The sequence below is a fragment of the Strongylocentrotus purpuratus genome, unplaced genomic scaffold (genome assembly GCF_000002235.5).
Source record: "Strongylocentrotus purpuratus isolate Spur 01 unplaced genomic scaffold, Spur_5.0 spur5_scaffold_11, whole genome shotgun sequence".
NCBI classification, from domain to species: Eukaryota; Metazoa; Echinodermata; class Echinoidea; order Camarodonta; family Strongylocentrotidae; genus Strongylocentrotus; species Strongylocentrotus purpuratus.
Window position 1 is genome coordinate 9,971,205 of NW_022145596.1, and position 27,409 is coordinate 9,998,613.

Below are 27,409 nucleotides of genomic sequence, written 5' to 3' on the forward strand. Positions count from 1 at the left end.
ATCGAGGCCAGCCCCTTTCCCCTATGTTTTCTCGTCATGAGACCCAAACATCCATGCTTTTGATTTTCCTGTAAAGGGGGAGGGGGAAGGAAGTTGACGCCCCTGCCCCTCTGGTGTGGAAATGCCCCTGTGTACAATGATAGGGGATCAGGAAACATGGATCCAGGACCTTGAAATTTTCATTAGTCTACAGAAGGTCATGGACATCCCATGGAAACATGTTTTGTTGGAATAGCAGTTACCATAGCACATGTGTAATGGGATATCCATGAAGTTAGACTTACGACAGTTCAGAGAAACTGGCCCCTAGATGTCCACAGTGTATCTGGTATGGATAGTACTCTGTTTCTTAAACTGGCATTACTGGTAAGTCTGAATTTATGGACAACCTTAGAACCACAAATCATGTTATGAAACTAGTGTTTCAATGGAATATCTATAACTTTAGACTCATGACAGTTTCAAGAAACTGGCCCGTGGGTGTCATGTTTACTTGCTATCCTAGTATGGTGAATGGCACTCTGTTTGACTCTCCGGTGTGGAAATGCCCCCATGAATGAACCCTGGTAGGGGCACAGGATCCCTCAATTTCAAAACTATATCCTGGAATGGTGGCTGGCATTCGATTTGACTCTCTGATTAGTTTGTTGTGAAAATGTCCCTACGTATGAACCGTGATGCCCTGATAGGGGCTAAGGATCCCTCAATTTCAGAAACTATATCCTGGAATGGTGGCTGGCATTCGATTTGACTCTCTGATTAGTTTGTTGTCAAAATGCCCATATGTATGAACCGTGATGCCCTGATAGGGGCGCAAGATCCCTCAATTTCAGAACTACGGTATATCCTGGAATGGTGGCTGGCATTCGATTAGTTTGTTGTGAAAATGTCCCTACGTATGAACCGTGATGAACCGTGATGCCCTGATAGGGGCTAAGGATCCCTCAATTTCAGAAACTATATCCTGGAATGGTGGCTGGCATTCGATTTGACTCTCTGATTAGTTTGTTGTCAAAATGCCCCTATGTATGAACCGTGATGCCCTGAAGGGGGCTAAAGATTCTGTTTGACTCTCTTGTTAGTCTGGTATTGACCCTGATAGGGAAACAGGATCCCTAGATGTCAGCAGTGTATCCTGTATGGATGATAACATGTGCCAGGCTTTACAAATTTAGGTCAATGATGTCAAGGTCAAAAACTCAAAATCTCAGAAATTACGCTTATTAGGTGTCAATGATTTGCATTTTAATTTTATGGTAATGAATAGTTAACAGATAATGGGAAGAATAAAATATAAAGATTTCATATTCAAGGAACTTTTTGATTTTGCATATAGACTTACTTGGACTTCGATTCTTGAAGGCTGAAATGTATGTGCATATGTAGAAGTCCATTGGTAGACAATGCATAAGATTTGTCAGATGTTTTCTCCTCTAGAAAAAACCCTGCTGTACTCTCAAACTGAGTGCATGCAGTTTGAGAGAGGAGTTTTTAGCACTCGATCTAAAAGGAAGATATTGTACAATCATGTATAACATGTAGTCAAGATTAATGGGTTGATGCAAGGCCGTCATCTGTTCACAGCATGATGGTAGTGATGGCCTAGATGTACAGGTAGCTATTTTTAGGCCGTTTTCGCTAATTGACAGCCATTAGGCAACCTGCACTGTGCTACTAGGAGCAGGAGGGGATGGTAGGATGCAAGTGCACTCAAAGTTTGCTGCTTGGTGCAAGGGGATGAGAAAGAGAGAGGGGAGAGAGAGAGAGAGAGAGAGAGAGAGAGAGAGAGAGAGAAAGAGGGGGAGAGGGAGAGAGAGGAAGATAAAGGGGGAGGGGGCGGGGTTGTATCTAGAACATCTTTTATAGGCCTCACCAAATATAGTGTTGCCCAGCATCAGATAGGGACAGAGAGGGAGAGTGTGCAATTGATGTGCAAAAAGTAAAGTATAAAAACAAAGAAGTTGATCAACAGTCATGACAGTTGCTCGGAATCACATCACCCACACACTTACAAGTGACATACATGTAGATAAAGATTGGCCAAATTCAACATCCACACTTTTCACAACAAGCAATTAGACTGGGATGTACATTAAGAAGGTGTTAAGACAATGCTTCAGGGCCTACAGTTGAATCTTTACTTGGAGTACAGGTGTGAAGTTGTGAACTAAAACTTGGATTAGCAGGGAGTAGATTTTCAGGTGGGAGGAATTCAAATGTATCATCAAAGTTCAGTCAGGCGTAATTGACAGAAGCAAGTCAGTGATCTGATTGTAGATGTGTCGATCCATTAATCTTGTTCAAGGGAAACCAAACTGAGCGAAAGATTTATTGAGTGTTCATTGTTCAACTATACACAATTGACACAACTGTAGGTACCGGTATGTCTATGATCTATGCGAAGATGTAGCGACTTATCCTTCCTTTGCATATATGGAATCAAATCGGTGGAAATATTCTCAAAAAAGCACATTATCTTGTTTGCATATTAAATGAGAATCGAAGCAACATCAACCGAAAGCACTTTGTTTTTTGTTTGGCCAACAAATGTTCTTCAATCACCAAGTTTAACAAAAACGGAAGGCAAATTTTACTCTGAACATACTAAAAGAGCATAATCTTAGAAACTATGAAATTGTTTGCTTTTATATTTTTATATGAAGATTAAATGCACAATCAATAACAGGAAATGTTTACAAACATAAAGCATTCACAGGACACATTTACTTGATATTTTATCTAAATTGAGCACATAACATTTTATGGCTAACAGTGTTATTGGTAAAAGTCAAAATATTTGTGCCTTTGGACAATTTTATTCATAAATAAGGATTTTAAAAACATCATCTGGGACTTTTCTCAAGGTTTGTTTTTCATGAAGCAAACAACTATATTTAGATCTTTTTAATAGTCACTGATATCAGAAATTTAGCCAGAGTTGGAAAAATTTAGTCAGAGAAATGTAGAGTCATAGCCCGGAGACTCATCCAATTCAAGGTTTTGGCTCTAGTTCTGGCCTCAATCTTTTAGAACTGATTGACAATGGAGATTTGTTTCACAAAGTATTGTTTTAGGGAAGTGGAGGATTTGTTTTTCTTTGAAATTCAGAACTGGTAAACAACGGCTATTTATGGAAAACAATGCATATAGACTGTGTTCAACTTTTTCTGTGCTTGCATGCTATTGAACTTGAAAAAATGAAATATTTGAAGTAAATTTCTACTTATGTAAAGTGTTTTGTTTCATTGTTAATTTGAACAGTTTTTAAAAATGTATTCCACTTCCAACATTTTATACAGTAGGCTTGCGGGTGCACCATGTGAGAGAGAGGGAGGATTGAGGAGTCCTGAAAAGGACTCTCAGTAATCTTTCTTGAGGGTTTGTAGTCCTGAAAAGGACTGTTTGGTATAGTCTTGAAAAAGACTGTTGATTATCTTTCTTAGCTTACAGTTCAACATATTATTCAATGCTTAAATATCCATATGGGATATGTACAACCCTCTGAATAGAAAGGATTAAGCTAAAAAATTGTTGAAATGTACATGTAAGGGATGGATAGAACATATTTGAAACACCACATCCTTGATATTTAGAAAATGATATGCCTTCTGTTCCAAAACAGAAAGGAGTTAACTGTGTGTAAAAGAATATGATTTGAGACAAACAATATTAAGTTTCAATTTTGATTGCAGTTCTCTCAAAAACACAACATAAACAATTTCTTGTGAAATATCCATCACTGAAGAAATCCTAATGTGACATGTGGTTCTGGTTAAAATGTATTTGTAAGTGGCTTAATGTTAATTCCCCTGGTGATCATTTTAATATCCTGTGTGTACATGTTGTTATACAACGCTGGCACATGTTGAGATGCTCTATTTAGATTGTTTCGTCCTTATGGTTTCATACAGTATACATTTGCAATTTTGCATTTCTTTGCTCCTTTTTCATTTCCCCCTTTTTCATTTCCCCCTTTTTCATTTCCCCCTTTTTCATTTCCCCCTTTTTCATTTCCCCCTTCCATACAGATTCTTATACCTGTTTTCCTCTTCATTTCATCACTAATATATAGGTTTGACAAAGGTTCATTAGCATTTATTTTCAATTTTATATTTTTATTTCTCTCTTTAAAAAATGTCCACCATAGATCATAGATTGTGTAGGTGAATGTGGTTGTTACCAAGAGATTTAGGCAAGTGGATGGGTTTTGGGCAAAGCCATTTAGCTACCAATGGAATTGGGTACTGGTAGTAATTAGGCCCAAGTCCATTATTAAACTAGGGTTCTTTAAAAAAGGGTGTTTTTTTTCTTTGTTTGTGTGGTGAATGAGTGGAATTTCGGATGGAATAGAAAGCCAAGGCATTAGGAGATTAGCATAGAGAGATCGAGTCAGATTGCATGCGAGGATCTCAAAGAGAGAGTCGTAACAAATGTGCTAGGTGTGTGCTGAGAGGGTGAGAAGTATTGACTGCAAGTTTCAGGTATATGTAAGCATTCATCAGCCCTCTCCTATGTTTTTTTTATGAGAGACCAATATATGTGTATTTTGGTCTTGCTTTTTGGTCTTGATGCCATAGTAATTTAAATATTAATTAAAATTATTAGTGAACAAAGGTTTTTATGCATAACTATTTTATTTCTTCTTTTTTATTTGCCCTTACCATAGATTGACCAAAGGTTCGGTCAAGTTCTTCCAGTCACGGTCTTCCCTGGAGAAGACGACAGCAAAGCTGATGTCCAGGAGAACGACATGTGACCGAAGGGCAGCGCACATGAGAAACGAGTACTTACTATGTCTGGCCGCGGCCAACACACATCGAAAACGTCTCCACGAAACGGATGTACCCTTCCTAATGGAGGTGAGTCAATATGGTACTTAGACTCGTACGGATGAATATCTAGTGTCATGGTTTTTACGGGGTAAGAATAAGTAAAGAAGGGCAACCATGTGGGGAATTGTGGACAAAGCAATTTGGAAACAACTCCATGAAACGGACATACTCTACCTAATGGAGGTGAGTTGATATGGTACAGGAACTCCAAGAGCTTTGTCTTGAGTCAAAAAGTCTTATTCCAGGGGGTAGGGGGTTAGTTAGGAAGTACAAACTGGCGGCAAACGAGAGGAACAAGGCTTTACTAGATATGGATGTACCTTACCTGATGGAGGTGACATGGTACAAGAACTTCAAATGGTGTTGGCTTTAGATCTAGAGGAAGTACTCTACCTACGAGTGAGGGGGAGGGAAGCAACCAAATAATTGATTTAAAAAAGAAATATGGGTTGATGGGCTTCAAGCAAATAGTTTCTGACATTGTTTGGGATAAGCCATAATATGTCAATACAAAGGTAGACTTTTTTTGTGGGGGGGGGGGGGCATGTGTTAGGCCTAGCATGTATTACCTGTGTTTGAAAATAAAGCAATTCTTTGGAAGATTCCATCATGTCAAAAGTGGTTGATTTATCATCCTATTTTACTTTAGAAGTTTCATCAATCATACCCTGCTATCTACACATCATCAGCGTTATTATGAAGTGACGAATCTGTCATATATGTTACTTTACGGATTTATCGGTTCAAATAATGCTAACGTCATGTATGTCTGAGAATGTTTCTTATCATTTATTACATTCTGCACACATTCATAGAGATACATATACACTGGGAATCTCAGAATCTTATCTTCTAGACATTGATAAATTATGCTAATCTAGAAACTCCATAACCCACTGAAGGTTGATTTCATCAGTCGTTATTCCTCAAGAATGTTCACTGTGGCTCTTTGTCTATAAATTAACAGAAAATATTTAGAAATTTACCTCAATTTCAAGAACATACCTCCTTCATTGAGAATTCTAAGGTTATGGTATGATTTTATCAGAACTGCATCAAAGATTATTGATCAGAGTTGCATTTCTTTTTCTAAAGTTGCTTATAAAACAAAAAATTGAAACCATATTCAAATTTGAGCCCATTAGAATTTCAATGCTATTGAAAAAATATCATTTGTTAATAATACACGTAGCTAACGTGTAACATACGGTATGGGAAAAGGGAAAAAAAGGGCCCCATTTTCCAGAATGGAAACCCTCGTAGGCATGTTTCACAATCTTTGAGGATTACAAAAGACTGGAGGTAAATTATGTTTGGCATAGTCAAAGGAAATGAGGAAGAAGAACTTGCAAAACAGATGTGAAGTTACCACACATGCCACATGGATGGAAAGTGTCATGATTCAAAACACCTGAAGGATTATAACAATTTTAATGAAATTTATGCCAAAACATCGATTTGGTTTAAATCATCTTTCTGCCTTTTTATGTTGATTCAAAGAAAAAAAATCTACATGACATATTTAGCTTTCTACATTGCATATGGTTGTTCAAGTATCAGAAGACAGTTATGGAAAGAAAAATTATTTTTAATATCATTGAAGAAGATGTTATAGAATGCAAAACTATTCAAGATATCAGTAAAAGAATGTTATGGAATGCAAGATTATTTGAAATATCATCCATACAAAATATGTTATGGAATGCTAGATTATTTGGATTGAACAATTTCATGGCATTCATTTGAAATTATTTATCTAGTTATGATTTCTTTGATTCTATTCATAATGTTTGAATAAAATTTTCCTTTTAATTTAAAATTGACATAACTCTTTCCTACTTTCATTCTTCGTAATATTCTTATATTTCTTGGGAAACATGAAAAGCAGTTCAGCTATTTTAACAATCATGTTATAATAATAATTAGTACCTTTAATATCATGAAAGTTGTAAAGCTTTGTCCTAAACCAACTACTTCCTTCTTCAGTTTGTATTTTAGTTTCAATAGGTTTCAAGATTAATACCAGGGTCACTATAACCCAGTATGAAATTGCTGGAAATATGAAAATAGATATTCTGAAATTTTTACAAGATGTATCAATATTTGTTTAACGAAATGTGAGCCACCTTATTAGTTTCATATTTTAGATGAAAGCTAGATGCCCTTTTTGCCCTTGGCAGACAGCATGGTGTTAAATTGAATTTATTAATTGTTTCAGTTTCTGTGAGGTTTTGATAGAATCGCTTAAAGTGATGATTTGTTGTTTTGTATTGCATTTAATGCGTTATTAAGTATGTGCGATCTTTTTTTTAATTGCCTGTTTTTGCATTGTCTTATAGTGCGCTTTTATCCTGGCTTATTATAGCACATGCTTTGTTTGGGGGCATTGGTTAAAGTTAAATTGAAGTCATACAAGTTGATATGATATCTCTATTCAGATCTGCAAATGTTATGTAGGAAATGTATGCAAGTTGGTTGCTTTCTTTGCTATTCTGCACAGTCGACCTTTTGCCACACATGCATTTTTCTATACAAAACGATAGGCACAGATTGAGAGGATTGCTTTGTGCAGCACAATGGCTTTCTAAAAATACAGATTTACAGTCTTGATTAGCTCCATGACAACCCTATAAATACTTGTATAGATCCAAGTCTTGTGTTTGAAACCGTCTATAATCTTGAAGCCTTGGTAAATCTATCCCATAATAAATACAATGTGGCACAGAGAGATTATTTGTGTGGCAAGTAAAGAGTTAAGATGTCCCAAGGTGTTTTTTTTAAAGATGGATGTTCAATTGCTCAAGATATATATTACCCACGCCTTGCATATTAGTTAAAGTACACTTTTATTGGCCATTGTTAGAGTGTTTATGGTAATAGTAAAGTGAAAGATATATCCAATTACATTTAAGTGTTCACAATTGTTTAATGATAAGTTTCTATTAATGTTTTAAATATATTTTGAAAAGGAGACATCAGTTCATAAAGTAATAGGGAAACAAATTTGGATAGGATGGAATTACTTTCAAATCATCCCTCAAATTATGACGAGTGCTGTAATCTTTATCCTTGTTTGAAATTTACATCAACTCTCCCATTTATCATTTTTTTAAACCACCAGGGATGCTTCATAGTGCATTATATATGAACCAGTTATTCAACAATAACTGCCTTCACAACCATATCAAATGATTAAATATGAACTTTTAATTTCTTTCAAAATATTTCCTTGTGTTTCAGGCTCTTGATGGTGACTTCTATGAGAGGTTACGCAACCATTTCAGAGTGTTTAGTACCACCGAGATTGAGAGCAGTACCTATGTGAAATCATGTTTCCAGATAATATCAGATGAGGCTGATATGGTAATTATTCAACATTTAAATGAATTTGATACTGATGATGAAAGTGATGGTGAATGATGGTGGTGGTGATGACGGAAACCATGGGATAAATTGAGTTGATGGTAATGGTGGTGGACTGGTGGTGGTGGTGGCGGTGGCGGTGGCGGTGGCGGTGGCGGTGGTGATGATGATGATAATGATGGTGGCGGTGCTGATAACCATGGGGATAGATTGAGTTGATTTTAATGATGATGGAGGTGGTGTTGGGGGTGGTGATACTGAAAATGATGATTATGACAGTGATGATGAATATTGATAATGATGATGATGATAGTAATGATAATGTCAAGGATGATGATGATGTTGATGAGAAGTAGGAGGAGCAAGAGGAGGACTAAACTATTGTATGGGTTATGATGTATAATTGGGAGAATAATGAGTAGAACTGTAGTGGTTCATGAAACGTTTGAGATATTATGATATTAAATGAAAGTTAATAATAAGCTGTAATAGAAATTTGGTATATATATATATATATGTCCTGGAGCATTAAATAGTTTGGAATCATTATTAAAAGTTTGTGAACTACATTTACAAGTAATTTCTTTCATGTTGTCTACATAGAATTTAAAGTAATTGGAAAGTTTATATCATGTTTTCTTACAGCTACAGGCTGAGGAAGATACACAGAAGGTTTACAAAACTTTCAATCTTTTCATTATTTTACTAAAAATGAAACTTCCAGCAGCTATCGTATATCTATCATGTACTATATTGCATGACTTCTTTCTCTTCCAATTTCATCTAATATCTTATTCTACCAGATTTTTCCATTATACGTAAGTGCAGTGCTTTTCTTCTAAATTCTGGCACACTGTAAGGCTAAGGCAGAGTAGTGTGACATAAACAACTTGTCTCTTGAGAGCTAGAAGGGCATTGAAGGGCAATCGTACCCTTATTGCTAACTACTCTCAAAGAAAGCAGAATAATCTAAGAGAGAAGCAAGACTGGTGAAAGTTTGAATGAAATTGGACTGAAAAAAAGAAAGAAAAACACATTTTAAAAGTTCTAATCATTATATGTATGGAAGCTTCAAATTGGCTGAATCGGTTGATGTTACTTAGACTTCTGCTTTCATACCAAAGAACTTATTACAGAGGTTGGACTGTTGATTATAATGACTTTAAGGTAATACAAAGTTTTGGGAAATTTTGAAAATTGGGTGGATAGTGAATCTTTACATTTTTGATATATTTGGATGTCCCTGTGGATGTATTATAAGCACTGAAAAAATTAGTCCCTAAAACACTTCTGTTTTCGAGAAAAATTGAATATAAAATTTACCTGTGCTCCCGGTAAATTTTGATAAATTTCAAATGGTAGCTGCGACCATGAAAATCTCAGAATATGTATTTGTGATATATAATTCCAAACGGGATTAGCTAATCGGTCGATTTTAGTCAAGAAACATTGTTTCATTGCTAAATTAATATCTTGACCTTGAGAGGGAGCTATACAACATAAAGAGTTTATTATTTATAATTTCATAACGATCAATAAATATTGTAGGAACGCATATGCTTCCAATATGTTAATTTGAACCAAATTCATGACCCCATACCAAAACTTTGTAATATGTTTAAGGCCCTTCTGTTTATAAGTTGATTACCTGCACTTAGTTGTTAGATGTTTGATGTTTAAGATAGCACCAGTTAAATCACCAAAATAAAATCGACTCGCTTGTGTTAAATATCTATAAAAGCATATTTAAACAAAAGTATTATGGTATATGTATGTGCAAATATTTTCTAAATTCATTTCATAAAATATTATGATTTTGAACAGCTAGTACCACCTTTTCTCTCTCTCTCTCTCTCTCTCTCTCTCTCTCCCTCCCTCTCCCCTCTCTCTCTATCTCTCTCTCTCCCTCCCTCTCTCTCTCTTTCTTCCTCCCTCTCTCTTTCTTCCTCCCTCTCTCTCTCTCTCTTTCTCTCTCTCCCCATCTCTCCCCCTCTCTCTCTCTCCCTCTTTCTTGTAGCAAAATGTGTTCAAAAAGACTTGCAAAAAGATGTTATGCTTTAGTAGAAATAAGAGTTAAATATGATTAACACATATGGCGTCTAACCCATTTAATATCTTTATGAAATAAAGATATCACATTGCTGCATACATATTAGTTAACTTATATGTTATTGGCTTCCCGGCGAGAAAGCAGTAACTCCTATCGACAATCCTTAGCTGTTACAGCCTTCTTGAAGATAGCAAATGACTTAAGATTTTGTTATGCTACATTTAGCTTTTATATTATATTAATATATTTCATGGAATTTTATTTTGAGTTTGAAAATCACACTTTTAATGTCATCTAATTAATTTACATTACCATGCTTTTATTAATCTGTTTAAAATAAGATTTTTTATATTTTATTTTGTAATTTTTTGAAACAGTTGACATTATATCATGTTTGTTTATATCATGTTAGTTTTAACACACAAAGAGGCATTTACGCTGCAAGCCATCCTATTGAACAGTTTTTTAATATCTTACGTGTATGTTTCCAGGTCTTCTATTCAATATGTCTGGCTTAGCTCATCTTCAGATATGTCTGACTGCCTATATTTTTATTAATTACTCAGAATGATCTTTGGAAGTCTAAAGCCAGATTAGGCGCGTCTTTATTATCTCGAGATTGCCAAATAGCCCGCTATTTCTGATTTGGGAAATAATCCCGAAGTTACTAATCGCGTCTTCATTAGCTCGAAATTTGATCTCGAAACTTGAAACTCGTCCTTGAGAAACTAGCTTGAGATATTTTGCTCAGCGTTAGCGCATAGTGCGAGTTTTCGGTCTGGTGAAGACGCACAGGACAAATCGCTTGATATTTTGCAAACTATCCCAAGATATCTTAGGATGACAATCCCGACCAAATATCCCGCTAATTGCTACTTCGGTCTGTAGCTGGATATTTGGCAATCTCAAGATAGTGAAGACAGGCCTACTGTGACTTGACAGGGCATTACTACCTCTTAATGACAATCCGATAGACGACCTAAGGGAAATAATGGGGTTTCATTACATGAAACCAATTCATGGAAATTTTTCTTTATGTCTAAGTGAAAAGGAAATTAATCTTGTTAATTGAAGTTATAGTAAAAGGTACTCATTGTGTTATTGTGTACATGTTTCTAATGCACACGTATCTAATGTATTTAGAAAAACGTGCATCATTGTGTAATAGTAATCTCATGCACAAATCAGCTAGATAGATGTAGCTTATGTAAGATCCGGATCGTTAGCAAACACAAACGGTGATGTCAGGGCTGATAATGACAGATTAATCTTGTCAATCTAACCAAAGAAGTGTTATTCTCTGTTATAACGTTTCCAAAGCATTCATAGTACGGCAATGCATACAAGCATGGTTCTGGAAGATTATTTTCCTTTTCCATTATTTGGGTTTTATTTATATATTATTATTACTTGAATATATATATATATATATCTATTTTTTTTTGGGGGGGGGGGGGTAGGGGGCATTGAGCTACCTTCTAGAACCCAATATACCTGTGCATCAGTATAGAAATGCATTTTTTGCATGGAGCTAGTGATATTTACTGTAGAAATATCAATTTTCTCACCCAAGAACTCTTTAAAAAAATTTTTTCCAGATCTCTTTTTGAGCTTACCAGAGCTTAATTGCTCAGCGTCCATGAAATATCCATTAAACTTTTATTTTAGAGCTCTCAAGAGTACTTAGGAGATATCGAATTGATAATTAAAGGTCTGGTTTGTTTCCATGATTTGTTTTATTTTGCTTTGTTTGTTTCTTTGTTAGAGATGTTTATCTTTCAAACCAAATTGCAGTCCTGTTTTTATGGGTATTTATGTTGATACATTATTTTATGACACCTATCTCGCCAAGCACCTGGGAACAAGTTGAGTGCTAAGGGGTGCCTTTTTAATCCACAATTATCTGATAAGCACAAAATGAAAGCCCTCGTATTTTTGTTTACTTTTTTGTGGGTGTTTTTGTTTTGTTGATGTTTCTGTAGGATTTGTCCATTTGATTTTTATGAAAGTTCCTACAGTCTCGGAGTCATGCATTGCCACCAGATAATGGAACTTAAAGTAGATACACGAAGAATCAAAAGTGTTTTGAATTGATGCAAAACTCATATCATTGCGAAGGGGAAGCCTTGCTGATCAAATACAACAACTCTTTTCTTCAAAATATGTTTGGGGCCCACAGTAATCAACTCTCAAAATGTTAGTTTTGAGATCCAGATTTTCTGCCTTAATCAGCGGTCCTTTATAGAGCGTCAATATTTGTGACGTCACATACGGGACACGGCTGGCTAGCTGCAGACTGCTACACGGCACTGAGCTGTTTGTCCAGTGTGTGACGTCACTATTCAGAGCTCGCTACGCTCGTGTGTTTGGCTTACGTTCGGGGGCGCTTGGGAGTCTAAGAAGGGTCTTAAAAAATTGCATTTTACGCCTTTCCATGATATCTATATGATTTCTCAGCAAATTATTCGTGTTTTTCAAGAGAAAATCTTTCCATCCATATGTAAATTGTTCTAATTTTCAGTTGTTAGTGAATTTTCTTTGTGTAGCTCCTTTAACAAATCAAAGTTTTTGAATGCCTATAAGAGGCCCCTACTGCTATTGACAATATCTAGCATCATTAGCTTTTTGCCAAGTGCTGTAATACCTCAGTTACACCGTCAAACTGACTCCGTGCCTACTGCAAACCAATCGACTAATGGCCATTCGGTGTGATCTAATGTTTTGTTTGTTCCGTTGTCGGTTTATGTTAAGAAGCTGGTTGATGGGGAATTTTGATTTTGACTAAAATGCTAGGCAAAATCATATCTTTTGTTCATTTGTTTATTCTCTTTGTTTTTGTTTATTTGAGCCCCCAATATTAACAATCATCTAACCATCCATCTCAAATTTTGTAAAGAATAACAGTTTAATGCTGTAAATCAGTTGTGGACATATTGCTCATCAGATTTAAAAATGCACTTCTAACAAATGCTTGTTTTTCTTTTGAATCATACATAAAAAATAAAGATTTTTGCATTCATGTTTTGATTATTGTGGCACTGGTTTGAAATGCAAGAATATATTTAGAAATAAAATTGTCTTCATTAGAAAAACACAGTCAGCTGGCAATATTTATCTCAATCTTCTGCTGGAGAAAATCAATTTTTCAAGTGTTAGTTTGACAAAAGATACATGTAAAAAGCAACATAGCACATATTTCTATAGTGAATTTAATATCTATAGGAAACCTGTTAATTTCTGTAATTTACTTGAGATGTATAAGCTTTTCAATACTGCTCTTATATTTGTTGTACTTCGACCCAGAGATATATGTGTTAAAAGGAACATGTGCTTTACCAGTGTGCTTTCTCTGACTTTACATGATTACTGGTAGTTCTTTCTAATTGCTGTAAAAAAAATTCAAACTTGTCGGTGCACGTTTAAAGATAAGTACCAATTACTAATAGAAAATGTCAACAATTGGAATGAAATGTACACAAGTTATATGCATTTGAATATGAAGGAAAATAAAGCACTGTCTAAAGATTTTTTTTTTTAAATACTATATTTGAAGCTTTTTATGGTACCTGCGTATACTGATTCCTTTATTTTTAGAAATCATGAGTGTCTTCTTTCTACAGATATTGATCAATTGCTACCACCATATTTCACAAGTTGAGAATAATTTGGAGATATTCCATATCACTTTTCCCATTGGAGGTTTTGCTCTTGTATCATATTTCATGACAAAGATGGATGGTGTATCAGTGCTTTATTATTATACCAATCCCTACTTTCCAGTAATGCATGATAATAATAATTATACTTTTGATTATAAGAATAACAACATATAATTCTTGTTCTTTGATAAAATGCCAACAGTGGTAACAATAACAAGAGAAGCAATACTATATACTGTAAACACATTTTTTTCCTTCAAAGTTCTGACTAAAAAAGTTTCACAAAGTTCTTCATTTTTTTCACCTGTGCCCCCCCCCCCCTCCCCAAAAAAGAGGCATGTTTTCCTTTTACACAGTAGAAATATATCTTTTTCTGAAATATTTACCACTGAGCAATTGCTTCACCAGAAATGTCATACAATTATGCATGATTAATGTGGCTGTTTCTTAATTCTTTGTTTTGCAGTTGAAGAGGTGTCACCAGCAGCAGAAGTTTCTGAAGGAGAATCCTATCTTTACAGACATTGTTCAGTATGTCTATGATCCAGTTGAGAATGATGAGGTGAGTTGTCAAGCCTGTTACCTTGGATAGAAAGATTTTTTTTAAAAGTTTTCTTTGTTTTTACTTGTGTGTTATCTAATCTGTTCTACATTTTGTCTGTTTGTAGCCAAAAGGGCATCAAATTCATATACTTTTGGGCTCCGAACAGATGATTTGGTGTGTGGTTCTTCCATTTAAATCCAAAGAAATTAACCTCTCTCTCCCTTTTACTTTCTCTCATCCCCTCCCCTCCCCTCTCTTTCTCTTTCTCCCTCACTCACCCCATCTCCTTCTTGTTCTCTTCCCCTTTCTTTTTCTCCCACTCACTATTTCATTTTCTTTATTTCTTTTTTCCTTTCTCTCTTTCTTTCTCTCTCCTCAATAATTCATTTACACTTGTTCTGAGAGTCATTGATCTGAGGTTAATGATAAATTTAGGACTGATGTATGTAAATTACTCTCACTTCTGACCACAAACAAGTTTTATATGGCTTATTTATTTCTTAGTTATTTTTTTCCTGAACACTTCTCTTCTATCAAAAGTGACATTACTGAAAGTTATGTGCCATTGAGCACTAGTGCTTGTATCACTTCCAGTATAGTAAGAGTTTTAAGGCTTCGTAAAATAATTATATTAATAATAGAATTTCATATGGCATTTATATATTATGCCAAGCTATATTCTCTAGCTCTACCTGAACTAAAACTACAGAGGTTACATCAATCAAACATTATCTTCTCACCAAGCGTACTAGTGGATGTATGAGACGGGAGACTGTAGCCCCTGGGAATGTTCCAACTTAGCAGTATCCAGGGAAATGTTAACGATCGATATTCAGGCAGCTAAATGGAATTGCCAAAATGTTCATCTTTTATTCAGTAGTTGTGTTGTTACTTTAAGATGTCATTAAAAAAAATTAAAAAAAATTGAAAGTTGATGTTTGGGTGAGAGATTCCCCCCCCCCCCCCCCATTTCTGTACCAGGTACCTATATTTTACACCCGAGTCAAGAGAGACAAATGTAGATAGAAATGTCTTGCCTTGGGACATCTCTCAAACATGGATTCTAGCTGTCAGCCTCTTCACTGACAATCAGTCGATTGACCAAAGGAATCCCGCTTCATAACTCTCATTGTAATAATTCAAGAATAGCTAGGTCGAGCAAAGTTGTTTCATGTGGAGAAAAATGAATCGTATCATTCTTTAGACATCATGGACAAACACATAATTTATTTTTATTTGTCAATGATATGATACAATTTTGGCAGGTGATAGATACATGTTTACGGTAGGTAAACTGTTTGCTCTCGGTTGAGGTTTTTAAAAATAAAAAGACTGCCGACTACTCACAGGAGCAGGTGTCTGACAATCTTTTAAGCTAGAATAAAGTGGTTAGCATTGTTAATGTTTAGATCACAAAGTAGGTCTCTACATTTTCAAAGTTTGGATATGAAGGTAATATGTAGGTCATGGTCTAGATCCTATCTTGTCTCCCTACCAAAAGTTTGTGGCATGTCCGTTTTTAGATCCAAGTGCCAGATGCAGTCTGGTGATCCCATTTCATCCAACATTCTTCTATAATTATAAACCACCAAACCTATATTACAACATCCCTAATTGCCAAGTGTTTGCCACACAAAGCACAAATCCTGTCAAATTTACCAGATCAAACATAACCCATTGCCAGCGTTAGACGAACGGCTCCAGTATTAAGCCTATGTGAATGGGAGACATCAGGAGTCAAGGGGTTAAAATATCCCAAGTTTGGCAGCCAGCTATCTCCAACCACTGTCTGCTACGGCGGCGCGACAGACAGGAAGTAGGTCAATGGCCATTGCCATGGTTACCAATTTATGTTTATCACAAGGGCAGGAAGTAGAGGGTTAGATGGAAGAGTTTATGGAAAGCTGGAGGTAAGGAGGTATTGTTGGGAGGTGGAGGAGGGAAGAGAGAAGGAGGAGGCGGCGATGAGTGAGATGGGAGGAAAGGTCTTGTTAATCAGAGAGAGGTTGTTTTTTTTAAAATTTAAATATGGAACCACAAATATGTAACGGAAATTAGACCTGTTCGCACAATCTATTTTTGGTTCATGCAAAGTTTTAAAGCAAATCTGACAAATGAATTGTATGATTTAGACCTTTTAAAAAATAGGACTAATGATAATTTGTCAAAAACTGTCTAAAGTAATCACTCCAATTGTAAAAAGGAGAGTTGACAAATTAGCTTGATGTGAGACTACCCTCCAACATAAATTATTATTTACAAGAATGATATCAGGAAGAAAAAAATATAGATATTAATAATGGGGAAAATTAATGAAATTTTCTTCTGTTTGAAGAAGTAATTGTAGATTAGTTATAGAATACCAGTTTACTACTTCCAGTAATCACTGACACAAACCTAAAGAGAGAGAAAATGTTACATGTCACCTAATACCCTGGATGGTGTGCTAAAAGTTGATGGGCACATTGTTCAAAAGTGAACCACCTTATCCTGTAAGGGACACACCTCTTTCTGTTTAATACCAAAGTGGGATTCATTTCATTTTATTCACCTAATTTTCATTCATTGGAAGACGTTGATAATAAGCCAAAATATGCTTGTCACAGACTTAAATAACAACTGTCATCCTTTCACTTTACTATTTTGATATTTAATATATCTATTCTTTAGGATTTTTTGATAAAAGAAAGATGAGGAAGAAGAATCATGATGAATATATACTGCATCATTTTACGGCTTGTGCTTGAGTTTAAGAAATGTTTCTACCACAAAATCAACATTATCCAGCTTATTTTTTTTCTTCAAATGTACATTTAATACTCCTTCCCCAAGGAAGGAAAGAAAACAAATCCATTTTGGGCTTATCAATCACCAGAAGCTTTTTCATTTCCCATGCCTTAATCTTCCATTTCTCCCCATTGAACAGGGCACATCCTATGTCCTTTTCATGGTCAACTAATTTCAGTTTCAAAGTCATACTCCAAACTGGCTTTGTTTGATTTTTAAATGTCACAGTTATCAAATTCTCCAATCTCATATATATGATCCGGCCTCCGTCAATTCTTGCCCGTTGCTTACATGTGGGTTATAATAGGAAGGCTAATTGTGAGTACACATTTAAAGAGTCAAAGGTTGTGTTTAACTTCGGCATTCTATCTCTTTACTCCATTTTTCCTTCTTCCCAGGGTTCAAACAATGAAGTTCTGTGTCGTATAAATTTGATGAGATACCTTTCAAGGAAAAACAGTGTTGACAATACTTGACATTGTTAGGGACGTGAGGGAAAATGTGTTTTTCTTAGTATATCTATGGCCTACAACCAAATTGAAATAAATTGTATATTCAAGTGAAGATGTTTTAGAATTAAATGTATAATTACAGTAATCTGTCCAGTTTGGCAAAGTTTTCTTATTTCTCTGTCAATATAGTCATAGTCATTTGCTTTTGGCAAATAAATTTGAAGATAGAAACACATGTTAAACATGATCAAAGTTTTGTTTATTTTGATGTTGGGAGATGTGTAGAAATCCAAATTTGAAACATCCCCCTTTTCTATATTGTATACATGTATCAGGAAACATACAAAACCTTAGTCACACCAACAAACTCCACACAGACTTTCCTCCAACTGTCTCTTCGTCATCCAGGGCAATGTAATTGTTTTTTCGACTATCGGTAGTCGTTTTTATGAGTTTTGTATAAATTTCCCGTTGTCTGTACATTCACAACCCAGTAACACAAACGACACTGACACCGGCAAGTGTCACTGGCATATGTCTAAGTTTGTGAACATCCCATTGAGCGTGTGTTCATTCTACATGTTTCCATGTGTTGTCCACAAACTTAGACATATGACGGTCTTACTAACCCCCACCCAGTTACATGTACCGTATATGATTTTTGTATGATACAAAATTCAGACTAGATTCTTTTTTAGTTTTCACTCGAAATGATATTCAAACAGGTGTTTCATTATAAGACGTTTTGTTATCCAACAATTCTTTGTACCATATTCAGACTGCAAAACTGTGCAAAGTTCAGTCTAGAACAAGATGCTGATTTTTTTTTTAGTTTTCTTTCAAAATGATATTCAAACAGGCGTTTCATGATACAACGTTTTGTCATACAACAATTCTTTGTGCTATGTTCAGACTGCAAAATTTGAAGTACTCATCTTCTAGCTATACAATGAATTATGGTAGTCTGAACATAGGTTAAGAAGCTCTTCGGTGGACAGTGCATTGTAGTTTGACGTCTCGTTTCTGAGCTTTATAAACAAGGACAGGAAAGAAACTCAAATAGACAGGATTGTTTAGACTTGGTCGTTTCCTCCTATTAAAAATGGAGATGATCACAATCTCCATGACAGTTTCCTAAAAGTCATCCATGGACAGTGTTTTGTGTTGCTGTTTTGACATATCCTTGATCAGGGCATTTAAAAACACATCTACGGGGGTATTAACACTGTTGAGAAAATTATCAACAATTTGTCAAGTGTTCAAACTTTTGTACATAAGAACAAGAGGAGGGCATGGGAATTAGGTCCAATGTGATGGACAATATTCAAATTCTCATTTTTGTATTGGAGTAGTTGTAGCATAAATTACTGATGGTGCCTCTGTTATTGGTTACATACAGAAAGTTTTTTTGTTGTACTGAGTTTCCAGCTTTAAGTGAAGTACTAAATCATGTTTCCACTACAAACTTTACTTAGTTTCAATTTTTTGACAGATTGCTTTATATATTTGTATTTTGTACAATATTTTATAGTGAACAAAGTCTGTGATTTGACTGCCTTCCCTCGAAGAGTTTGTTTACTTGCATTGAGGATCATTTAGACTTGGAGCCTAGCTGCTGAACAAATATAAGATAGATATGGCGAGATGTCCAGGGGCTCTTTAAGAGACTCTGCTTTATAATCTGTTTACAATTCTGACAAGCGTCAATATAACCATCGCTCTTGAACCAGAAATTAATCAATTGCAAATCTGTGCAAACTGAAGGAACAAAACTTTATCATACAATAATGAGAAAAAAAGAAAGCCTTTTGAAATGCTAAAAAAAAAAAGGCATCTGTCTGCAACTATATTGTCCATCGTTGTTGGAGCAGATGAAATATTGAGCTAGCAAGTACTTTGTCAGATATCTCTATTAGTAAATTTGATCATGGGGATTTATCATGGATTTTATTTAAGAGGGTTTTATATTCAACGGCTGGTAACACATGTCAGACAGCCCTGGATTGAACAAACAAGAGACTAAAGAAGAGATTGAGTTCAATAATTTTGTCAGCTTTCTCATTCTTTTTATATCAGTTTTGGAAGAAGATATATGGTAGAAATGTGCCCTGAAAAGGATTAGCCTTCAAATTCCTTTATATCTGAAATATGACAAAAAAATAGCTTAAACAGTTTTGACCAATAAGTTGCATACTCTAAGTATTTATATCTGCTTGCAGTGCATGTGACTTCTTACTTTATCTCTGAATATAAATAAAGACCATAGGACATGGCCTTTGAACAGTAGCATCTAGGGGGAGTATCTACTACTAGGTTACGTCATCTCCTAATATTTACAAGCTACTGAGTTTAACAAATATGAAAAATTTCCTATACCCTGTCTCCAAATCCTCGTCAAGGGCGAGCAGTATATTATTGCTGGCTACTGAATTGACATGTTTATTCCAAATTGTAATAATGTATCCCATGTCTTTAAAATCTCTTTCTCTTTCTTTACCCTCTCTCTCTCTCTCTCTCTCTCTCTCTCTCTCTTTCTTTCCTCTCTCTCTCTCTCTTTCTATCTTTCAGTCTTGTTATCTTGCTTTATTCCATCCTGGCTTACACACTTTTTTCCATCCTAGCCTATTTCTTCTCCCTATATATCTGTCACTGCTTTGTTTATATCATTCCCCGTTCTGATCCACCCTCTCCCTGTCTCTGTCTCAGTCTACTTCTCTCTCTCTTTGTCTTAACTTCCCTCTCCCCTTGCCTGTAACCGTCTCTTCTTCCCTCTCTCCACTTATCAAACATAAGTATGTACTCTTGACAGCTCAGGAATGTGTATATATCTCTTATGAAGAAGTACTTGTTTGCATTGCATTTATAAGGCTAAGGTGCAAGGAACAGATTACATTTGATCCATAGCTGTAACAGCACATTTGTGTGGTTTTTAAAAGAAACACACAATGACATATAATGTGCAGCTTAAAACAAATCAAGAATAACAACAAATCTCTCTCTCTCTCTCCCTCTCTCTCATTTTCATCTCTCTCTTTACCAATGATTACATAATTTCTTCGTTGAATACACCAGTTTACGGTTAGGGGTGCCATTTTAATTGGCGAGTAAACAGAGCCAATGACCTAGAGGTCATGGATTTATGCGTAAATTAAGATTGCGCCCATGCAAATTATGATGATATCACTGCCTGCGCGCTGCGTTGTGTGCGCACATCATCATTTGCATGGGCACAATCTTAATTTACGCATAAATACCACTGACCTCAGGTCATTGGCTTTGTTTCAAAGCCAATGACCTGAGGTCAGCCTGTCTGCACATGCGCACTGATGTAACAGTAAACTGGTGTATTAAAATGTATTGATGTGTTGACATTCATGTTTACTGTTATGTGAATTAAATTGAATTAGTATAATTTTCATTGGGGAAGTTGGATTTTTTTAAAAATACACCTCATCTAGCTGATTTTCGTTATCATTATGATGATCACCATTACCATCACCACCACCACCGCTGTAATCATCATCATCCTACCAGAAATGATAATGATATTGAGCATTTGGGTGATGATGATGATGATGAATATTGCGATCAACAACTTCGATAGTACGTCACCAAAACTTTTTTTCATTTCCCATGCCTTTAGGCTTTATTGTCCCATCTTTCACTTTGTCTCTCATCTTTCTTTCAGGTGTCAAACTTAATCATGGACAACACTGAGTCCCTGTACCTAGAGAGAGAAGCCAGACGATGGGCGACCCAGGTGGCTAAGGAATCCAACCACATAGAAAGCCTTACCAGGCAGATGGAAGCATGCCAACCATTTATCAACCAACTCAGGGTAGGTCCAACCTTTTGTTTTCACTACCGGTAATAGTTTATTCTTAAGTGGTAACATACTCTAAATATATAAGATTTTTAGGGGATAAGTCTCTGTATCCAGAGAGAGAGGTGAAAAGAGTAAGAGAAAGATAAAAGCCAGACCATGGGCTAAACAGGTGGCTAAGGAATCCAACCACATAAAAAGGCAGATGGAATCATGCCAACTTTGTATAAACCAATTACAGGTACGTTCAACTTTGGTTTCAGTAACAATTTATTCTGAAGTTATAAGCCACCCTGACGTCGACACAAAATCTGGTCCTGCACTTCCGTGCATTGTGCATTAAGTGGCATGCATCCTGGTCAGTACTACAGTTGTGTTAATATGTTGTGCCATAATTCACTTCACAAATGCATAACATCATGGGTATACTACGGCAGGCATTGTCACGCTACATTCACACCAAAGTGGAGCACTGTTCACACTTTGACCCACTGGAGCGCAGTGCCACGCCTTGTCACATGACTTCCATCAAAGTAGCACATATTCCTTTAACTAATCATGGAACTGGCCTGAAATTTAAGTTGTGACCAATTTTAAAATTTGAACAATTATGGCAGGCCCGCTTTCATCTACCACCATCCCTATGAACACTTAGCAACTACTGAACTTATTGTCGTGCATTGGCAGGATGGCTGCGGTTTACTAAAGAGTCATCTCTGTATCTAGAGAGAGATGCTTGACCATGGGCTTACCAGACTATTAATAGGTTTCAATAGTGACTACAGTCTTCCTTGTTTAAGTGCACGCTGTACAATGATAAATTGGTATGGGTTTAGATAGAAGTCTCTCTTCCGATTCAAAATCTAAACTGAAACTATCTCACTCTCGGAATACACTTGAATTAGTGGTTAGATCAGTATTTCCCCTGCTATTGTTTAAGAGTTGATCTTTCTTACCAATTGTTGAGCTGAGCAAGAGGATTTTTTTCTTTCTTGTTGAAGTTGTTCATTCATTTGATTCAATGTAGCTTCTTTTCTTTGTTCTTGAATATGATGAAGTCCAATTGATATCTGTACTGTGGTCTTATCGAAACACTTTTCTCAGTGGGTAGTATTTGCTTTGAGCATTGTGTTGTGAAATGTATGTACTGAATGTTTACAAGTTTACAAGTAAACTTTGTTTCTGTGTGTATGAGTGACTAGTCTACTTGTTTTGTTTTACATATATTTAGAGTGTAATTTTGGTCTTTAAAACTTGCAATATATAAATTTATATGTAAATCTGATTTATAAGTATACTCGCATGAAACCCCAATCATACAAAGAAAAATAGCAAAAAGAATTTTGTTGACTGATCTCCTTAAATTGATATTAGATGTGTATCACAAACACCATCATCCGTGCTGGTTTCTCCATTGTCACAGGGGTCAAACAATTCCTCAGACAGTTGGTTCGCTCAGAACAAACATCGAGAGGGAAACATCATTGATGTTTCTCCATTATCAAGGACTATGCCTGACCCCCACCTCCCCCCCACACACACACACACACTCTCTCTCTCTCTCTCTCTGTCTCTCTCTCTCTGTCTCTCTCACCTTCTTTCTTCCGTACTGGTGTCACCATTATTACAGGAGTTAGACAATTCCTCAGAGTGGGTTCTCACAGAACAGATACTCTGAGAGGAGCCAGGAGGAAAGCAGAAACCAACAAACGCAAGACGAAACACTTCTTACTTTCAAAACAGCAATAATATTTCTAATTTGTTTACTCTCTTCCATGCATGTGTCTCCATTGATGCAGGGGTCTGACAATTCTTCAGACAGTGGGTTCTCACAGGACAAAGATCCAGAGGTGAAGCTAGACACCCTGAGGGAGGCCAGGAGGAAAGCAGAGACCAACAAACTCAAAGCAGAGGCCAAACTAGATGTCATGAGAAATGCAGGAAGTAAGCCCACTCACTGAAACTCATCTATTAAAGACCCACTGCACTACTTATAGCTACTTGTGCCCTCTATATAGCAAACAATACCTAATCGGTGACCATCGGTCCCCCATGGTCCCCTTTATCTTATGTTAATTGAGAGCTGATTTGATGAGATAACCATCTGCTGGTGACCTTGCAGGGAGGTCTTATCCCCCTGGCCAAACTAGTGCAGAGGGGCTTCAAAGACTGGTAAAAGAAGGAAAATTGAGAGGAAAAAAGGATAAACTCATTAGAAGTACATCTTGTAAAGACATGAAGTAGTTTAGAAACACTAGGCTTGTTTAGATTCTCATTTGAGATTCTCATTTTTCGAAAGGTTTTATTTATAGTACATCCTTTCAAACAATTGCATAATAATATGATCACGAAGGTCATCTTAAGAGGACTTGCATTACACCATTATATTAGCTATAGAAATAGAGTTTGGTTTACATGTATGTAAAATATTAATTTAATGTTTACACGCTTCAAAACGCTATTAAATTGCTTTTTTTTATTGTGTTATGTTATGGTTGAAAGTAGAGAATTTTAAGTTACATTGTATCAACAACAAAAATATATATATAAAAGGGGAAAAAAAGGGAGAAAAATCATACTATTTTTCTCCCATTGTATTTCAGTTGATGTTGAGGAATGGCTGAACAGTGCATATGAAGCAATAGCTAAGGAAGCCGAGATAGAGGCACAAACCATGCTTCAACAGCAACATTCTCAACAGGAGCAGCAACATTCATTAGTGGAGCAGCAACACTATGAAGCAAGCCATGAGGAGTTAGATGATGGTGATGATGATCATCACCCGCAACATGCACCACATGTGGTAAGCAACGGATAACCATAGTTTCTTTTGAGGTTGTGGAGATTTCATTTTTTGTGCAGAAGGTTCTCTTAACTCTAATACCTCATTCACACCACTGAAGCCAACATCAGAACGACAAGACGGAACAAAACATTAATTACCCTGAATGGCAAAGAATTGTTCATTTTGGATTGGGGCTGGAGTCGGTTAGGAAAAAGGCGATTCACTTCTTTTGTGTTTGATTCTTTTACAAACTTTCTGTATATTCCACTGTTTTTTCGACCTGATGGGTTTCCTTAATATTTAGTTCTTCTGTTAAGATTTTAACCTGAATTATTATTTGAAGAGATGAGATGATAAATCACTTTTAGAAAAGATTATGAAATTGATTTACAAGGAAAAGGAAGGAAAAGAGTCCTTTTTTCTATCTGTACACAGAATACAGATTTTGGGTCTGACATTGGGTCACATTTTGTACAATGACTAGATTAGTCAAGGATCAAGTAGGCATTGTAGATTAAACAATTACATTTTGCTCATATATTAATTCCTCTGTCTATCCTTTTTTCTTCTATCTTTTCCAGCGTGAGCTCCATTCGTATAGCATCACAAGTTTTGATTCGGTAGACGATTTTGACCAATCTTATGATGACCAGGTCAGTCAGGGTTCCAGTGGACATTCCATCAGCAGCAAAAATCCATCCAAATGCACAGCCATCTTTGATTACACAGTAAGTCATAAACTAGTTCTATAACACTGTTATCAACTGCCAAACTAATAATTTATGATTATCACGGGGCAGTTTCCATCGGTAATAGAACTGAAGGAAAAGATATGAGAAAAAGAATATCTCTCTTTGATCTTCATAACAATAATCATTTTGTATGTAACTTAAAAAAAATATTTGTCAAATCTTCAAAGATTAAGTGCCTGAACAATTCAACATCTTTTTACTATTTTGAAAACGTTTGGTATAATTGACAAATCTATTTTGGATAATACTCTTTTCATTCACAGCTGCCTTTCCAAGAGTTTATGGGGCAGATTGTTGTTAGCCTCGATATACCTTCTAGCTGTCCACTCCTGATCAATCTTGATGATATCTTTTATTCTAGGCACAGCGTGATGATGAGCTGACCATCAGACTGCATGACGTCCTGGAACTGATTGAGGAATCAGAAGGAGACGGCTGGCTCAAGGTAGGTCACTCAGAGGTCACTCAATAGGTCACTCAGAGGTCACTCAGAGGTCATTCTCTAGGTGATTCATGAGAGGAGTTTATCAAACTTGGTCGCCCACAGTCCTTCGCATTTCCAAAGTAAGCTGAGAATAAAAAACATTTAGTGGCAATGGTTGAAATACATGTTCTTTTTTTTCCTCCCCTTTTTATTAGCTCTTTAAAAAAAATCTTTTGTGCTCCATCAGTGCAGTACACCATACACATATTTAATTAAATTGAATTGAATTGAATTTCCACATTTCCATTAAAAATACAGAAATAAAGTTATATACAAAAGTAAAAGTAAGAAAAGTAAACAAACATGAAATACATGCAAATTTAGAAGAAAAAAGGTTAAATTTACACGACTTGAAAAACATACAATGTAAATTGTTAATACCTTGTAAATATTTTCTAAATTGAAATTCCTGGTCCTCTCTCCAGGCGAGAAACCAACATGGAGACATGGGTTACGTCCCAGAGAACTACATCGAGGTTGAGAAGCAGCAACGGCTCTCCTTCAGCACCTCACCCAAGGGAGATGCAGGGGGGCAGCAGCAGCCTGGACAGGTTCTAGGGCACGCCTCTTCCCAATCCTCCATGGACTATGAGGTGCAGGCTGTCATGGGTATCCAAGGGAGTGGTGAGGACTCTGGAAGACCTGCAAGTAAGTCCCTTCTTCTTCTTCTTCCATTTTGAGTACATACCTCTTTACAGAGTATTATCGTACTATACTGGGGTGTGTGCAGGTGGACAACTACACCGGGGTTTCCCCCTACTCTTATATGAATAGTGCAGTGGGTTCTTAACGTGCAAAGGTAGTGAGGTGCAGGCTGTCATGGGTATCCAGGGGAGCGGTAAGGACTCTGGAAGACCTGCAAGTAAATTGCTTGCTGTTGCCTTATAGAAATTTCATGTGACAGACATAGATGGCTTCCGTGTTGCCACAGATGATGTGTGCGGACAGGACTAAACAGAAATCCCTTTATTTATTCATTTCAGTTTCTGACGATGGTCATGAAATAAAGTGATTGAAAATTTGAGAACTTGCAAACACGACTCTTGTTGCTTTCTGTTTAGCCTATAGATGGATTGGTGTATGGAGTTGGTAACTTGATTCTTAAAGTAAGCTAGTTGAAAAACAGAGCTTATTTCATCCAATATGATCCAATTTCAAATTTAAATAAAGAATTTTTGGTAAGATCCTTAAAGTACTTGTCCAGAGCACCTAAAGATTTAAAATTCTTTGAAGATGGTTAGTGAGGATGTGACAATACAATGAATATTTCAAGGTTATTATACAATAAAATACAGGTACAGAATCTGCTAAATCCTGCTGAAAAAAGAATCAGTTTAAACAGCAGTGCTCTTCTTTTTTTGCAAACCCTTGATACCACATCTTAATATTGAACCTGCTAATACAACAAATTGTGCAATCTTGTCTTTAAAGCAATCTAAGACCTTTCACACTCCATATAGCACTGTAGAATCCATATTAACTGCCAACCACTCATAATTTGGGGCCTTCAAATTTACATTTTGAACCATAGGTTCCTCTCTTTTTCTGATTATTTGTGTAAAGATAGTATACCATATTCTTTTTGCCTGAAGAGATTCCTAATTTCTGCTGTGAAAGAAAGGTTGGCAGGTATGAGAATTCATTGACAAATGTATGATGATCTTACAGCCTGTCTGCACTAGTTTGGCCAGGAGGGATTAAACCTCCCAACATGGTCACTGACAGGTGGTTATCTCATCAACTCGGCTCTCAATTAACATAAGGAAAGGATGATCATGGGGGACCAACAGGCACTGCTTAGGCATTGTTTTCTATATAGAGGGAGCAAGTAGCCATAAGTTGTGCAGTGGGGCTTTAAAAGATGAATGATTGTATCTG

The 27,409-nt window shown here is 36.1% G+C and overlaps 1 protein-coding gene across 3 annotated transcripts in view; it reads left to right on the top strand.

Moving 5' to 3' along the window:
- Positions 1-27,409, top strand: part of LOC585408 — a 61,641-nt gene that overhangs the window by 28,720 nt on the left and 5,512 nt on the right. The window contains exons 7-16 of one of the 3 annotated variants that reach the window (XM_030980585.1): positions 4,667-4,859; positions 8,073-8,195; positions 8,841-8,867; positions 14,371-14,466; positions 21,376-21,525; positions 23,310-23,454; positions 24,114-24,313; positions 24,877-25,023; positions 25,409-25,492; positions 25,957-26,179. In XM_030980585.1, the coding sequence (XP_030836445.1) occupies positions 4,667-4,859; positions 8,073-8,195; positions 8,841-8,867; positions 14,371-14,466; positions 21,376-21,525; positions 23,310-23,454; positions 24,114-24,313; positions 24,877-25,023; positions 25,409-25,492; positions 25,957-26,179 (1,388 nt within the window). Of the gene's footprint in view, positions 1-4,666; positions 4,860-8,072; positions 8,196-8,840; positions 8,868-8,998; positions 9,014-14,370; positions 14,467-21,375; positions 21,526-23,309; positions 23,455-24,113; positions 24,314-24,876; positions 25,024-25,408; positions 25,493-25,956; positions 26,180-27,409 lie in introns of all 3 variants that reach the window. The other 2 variants (XM_030980586.1, XM_030980587.1) reach the window with 2 other exon arrangements.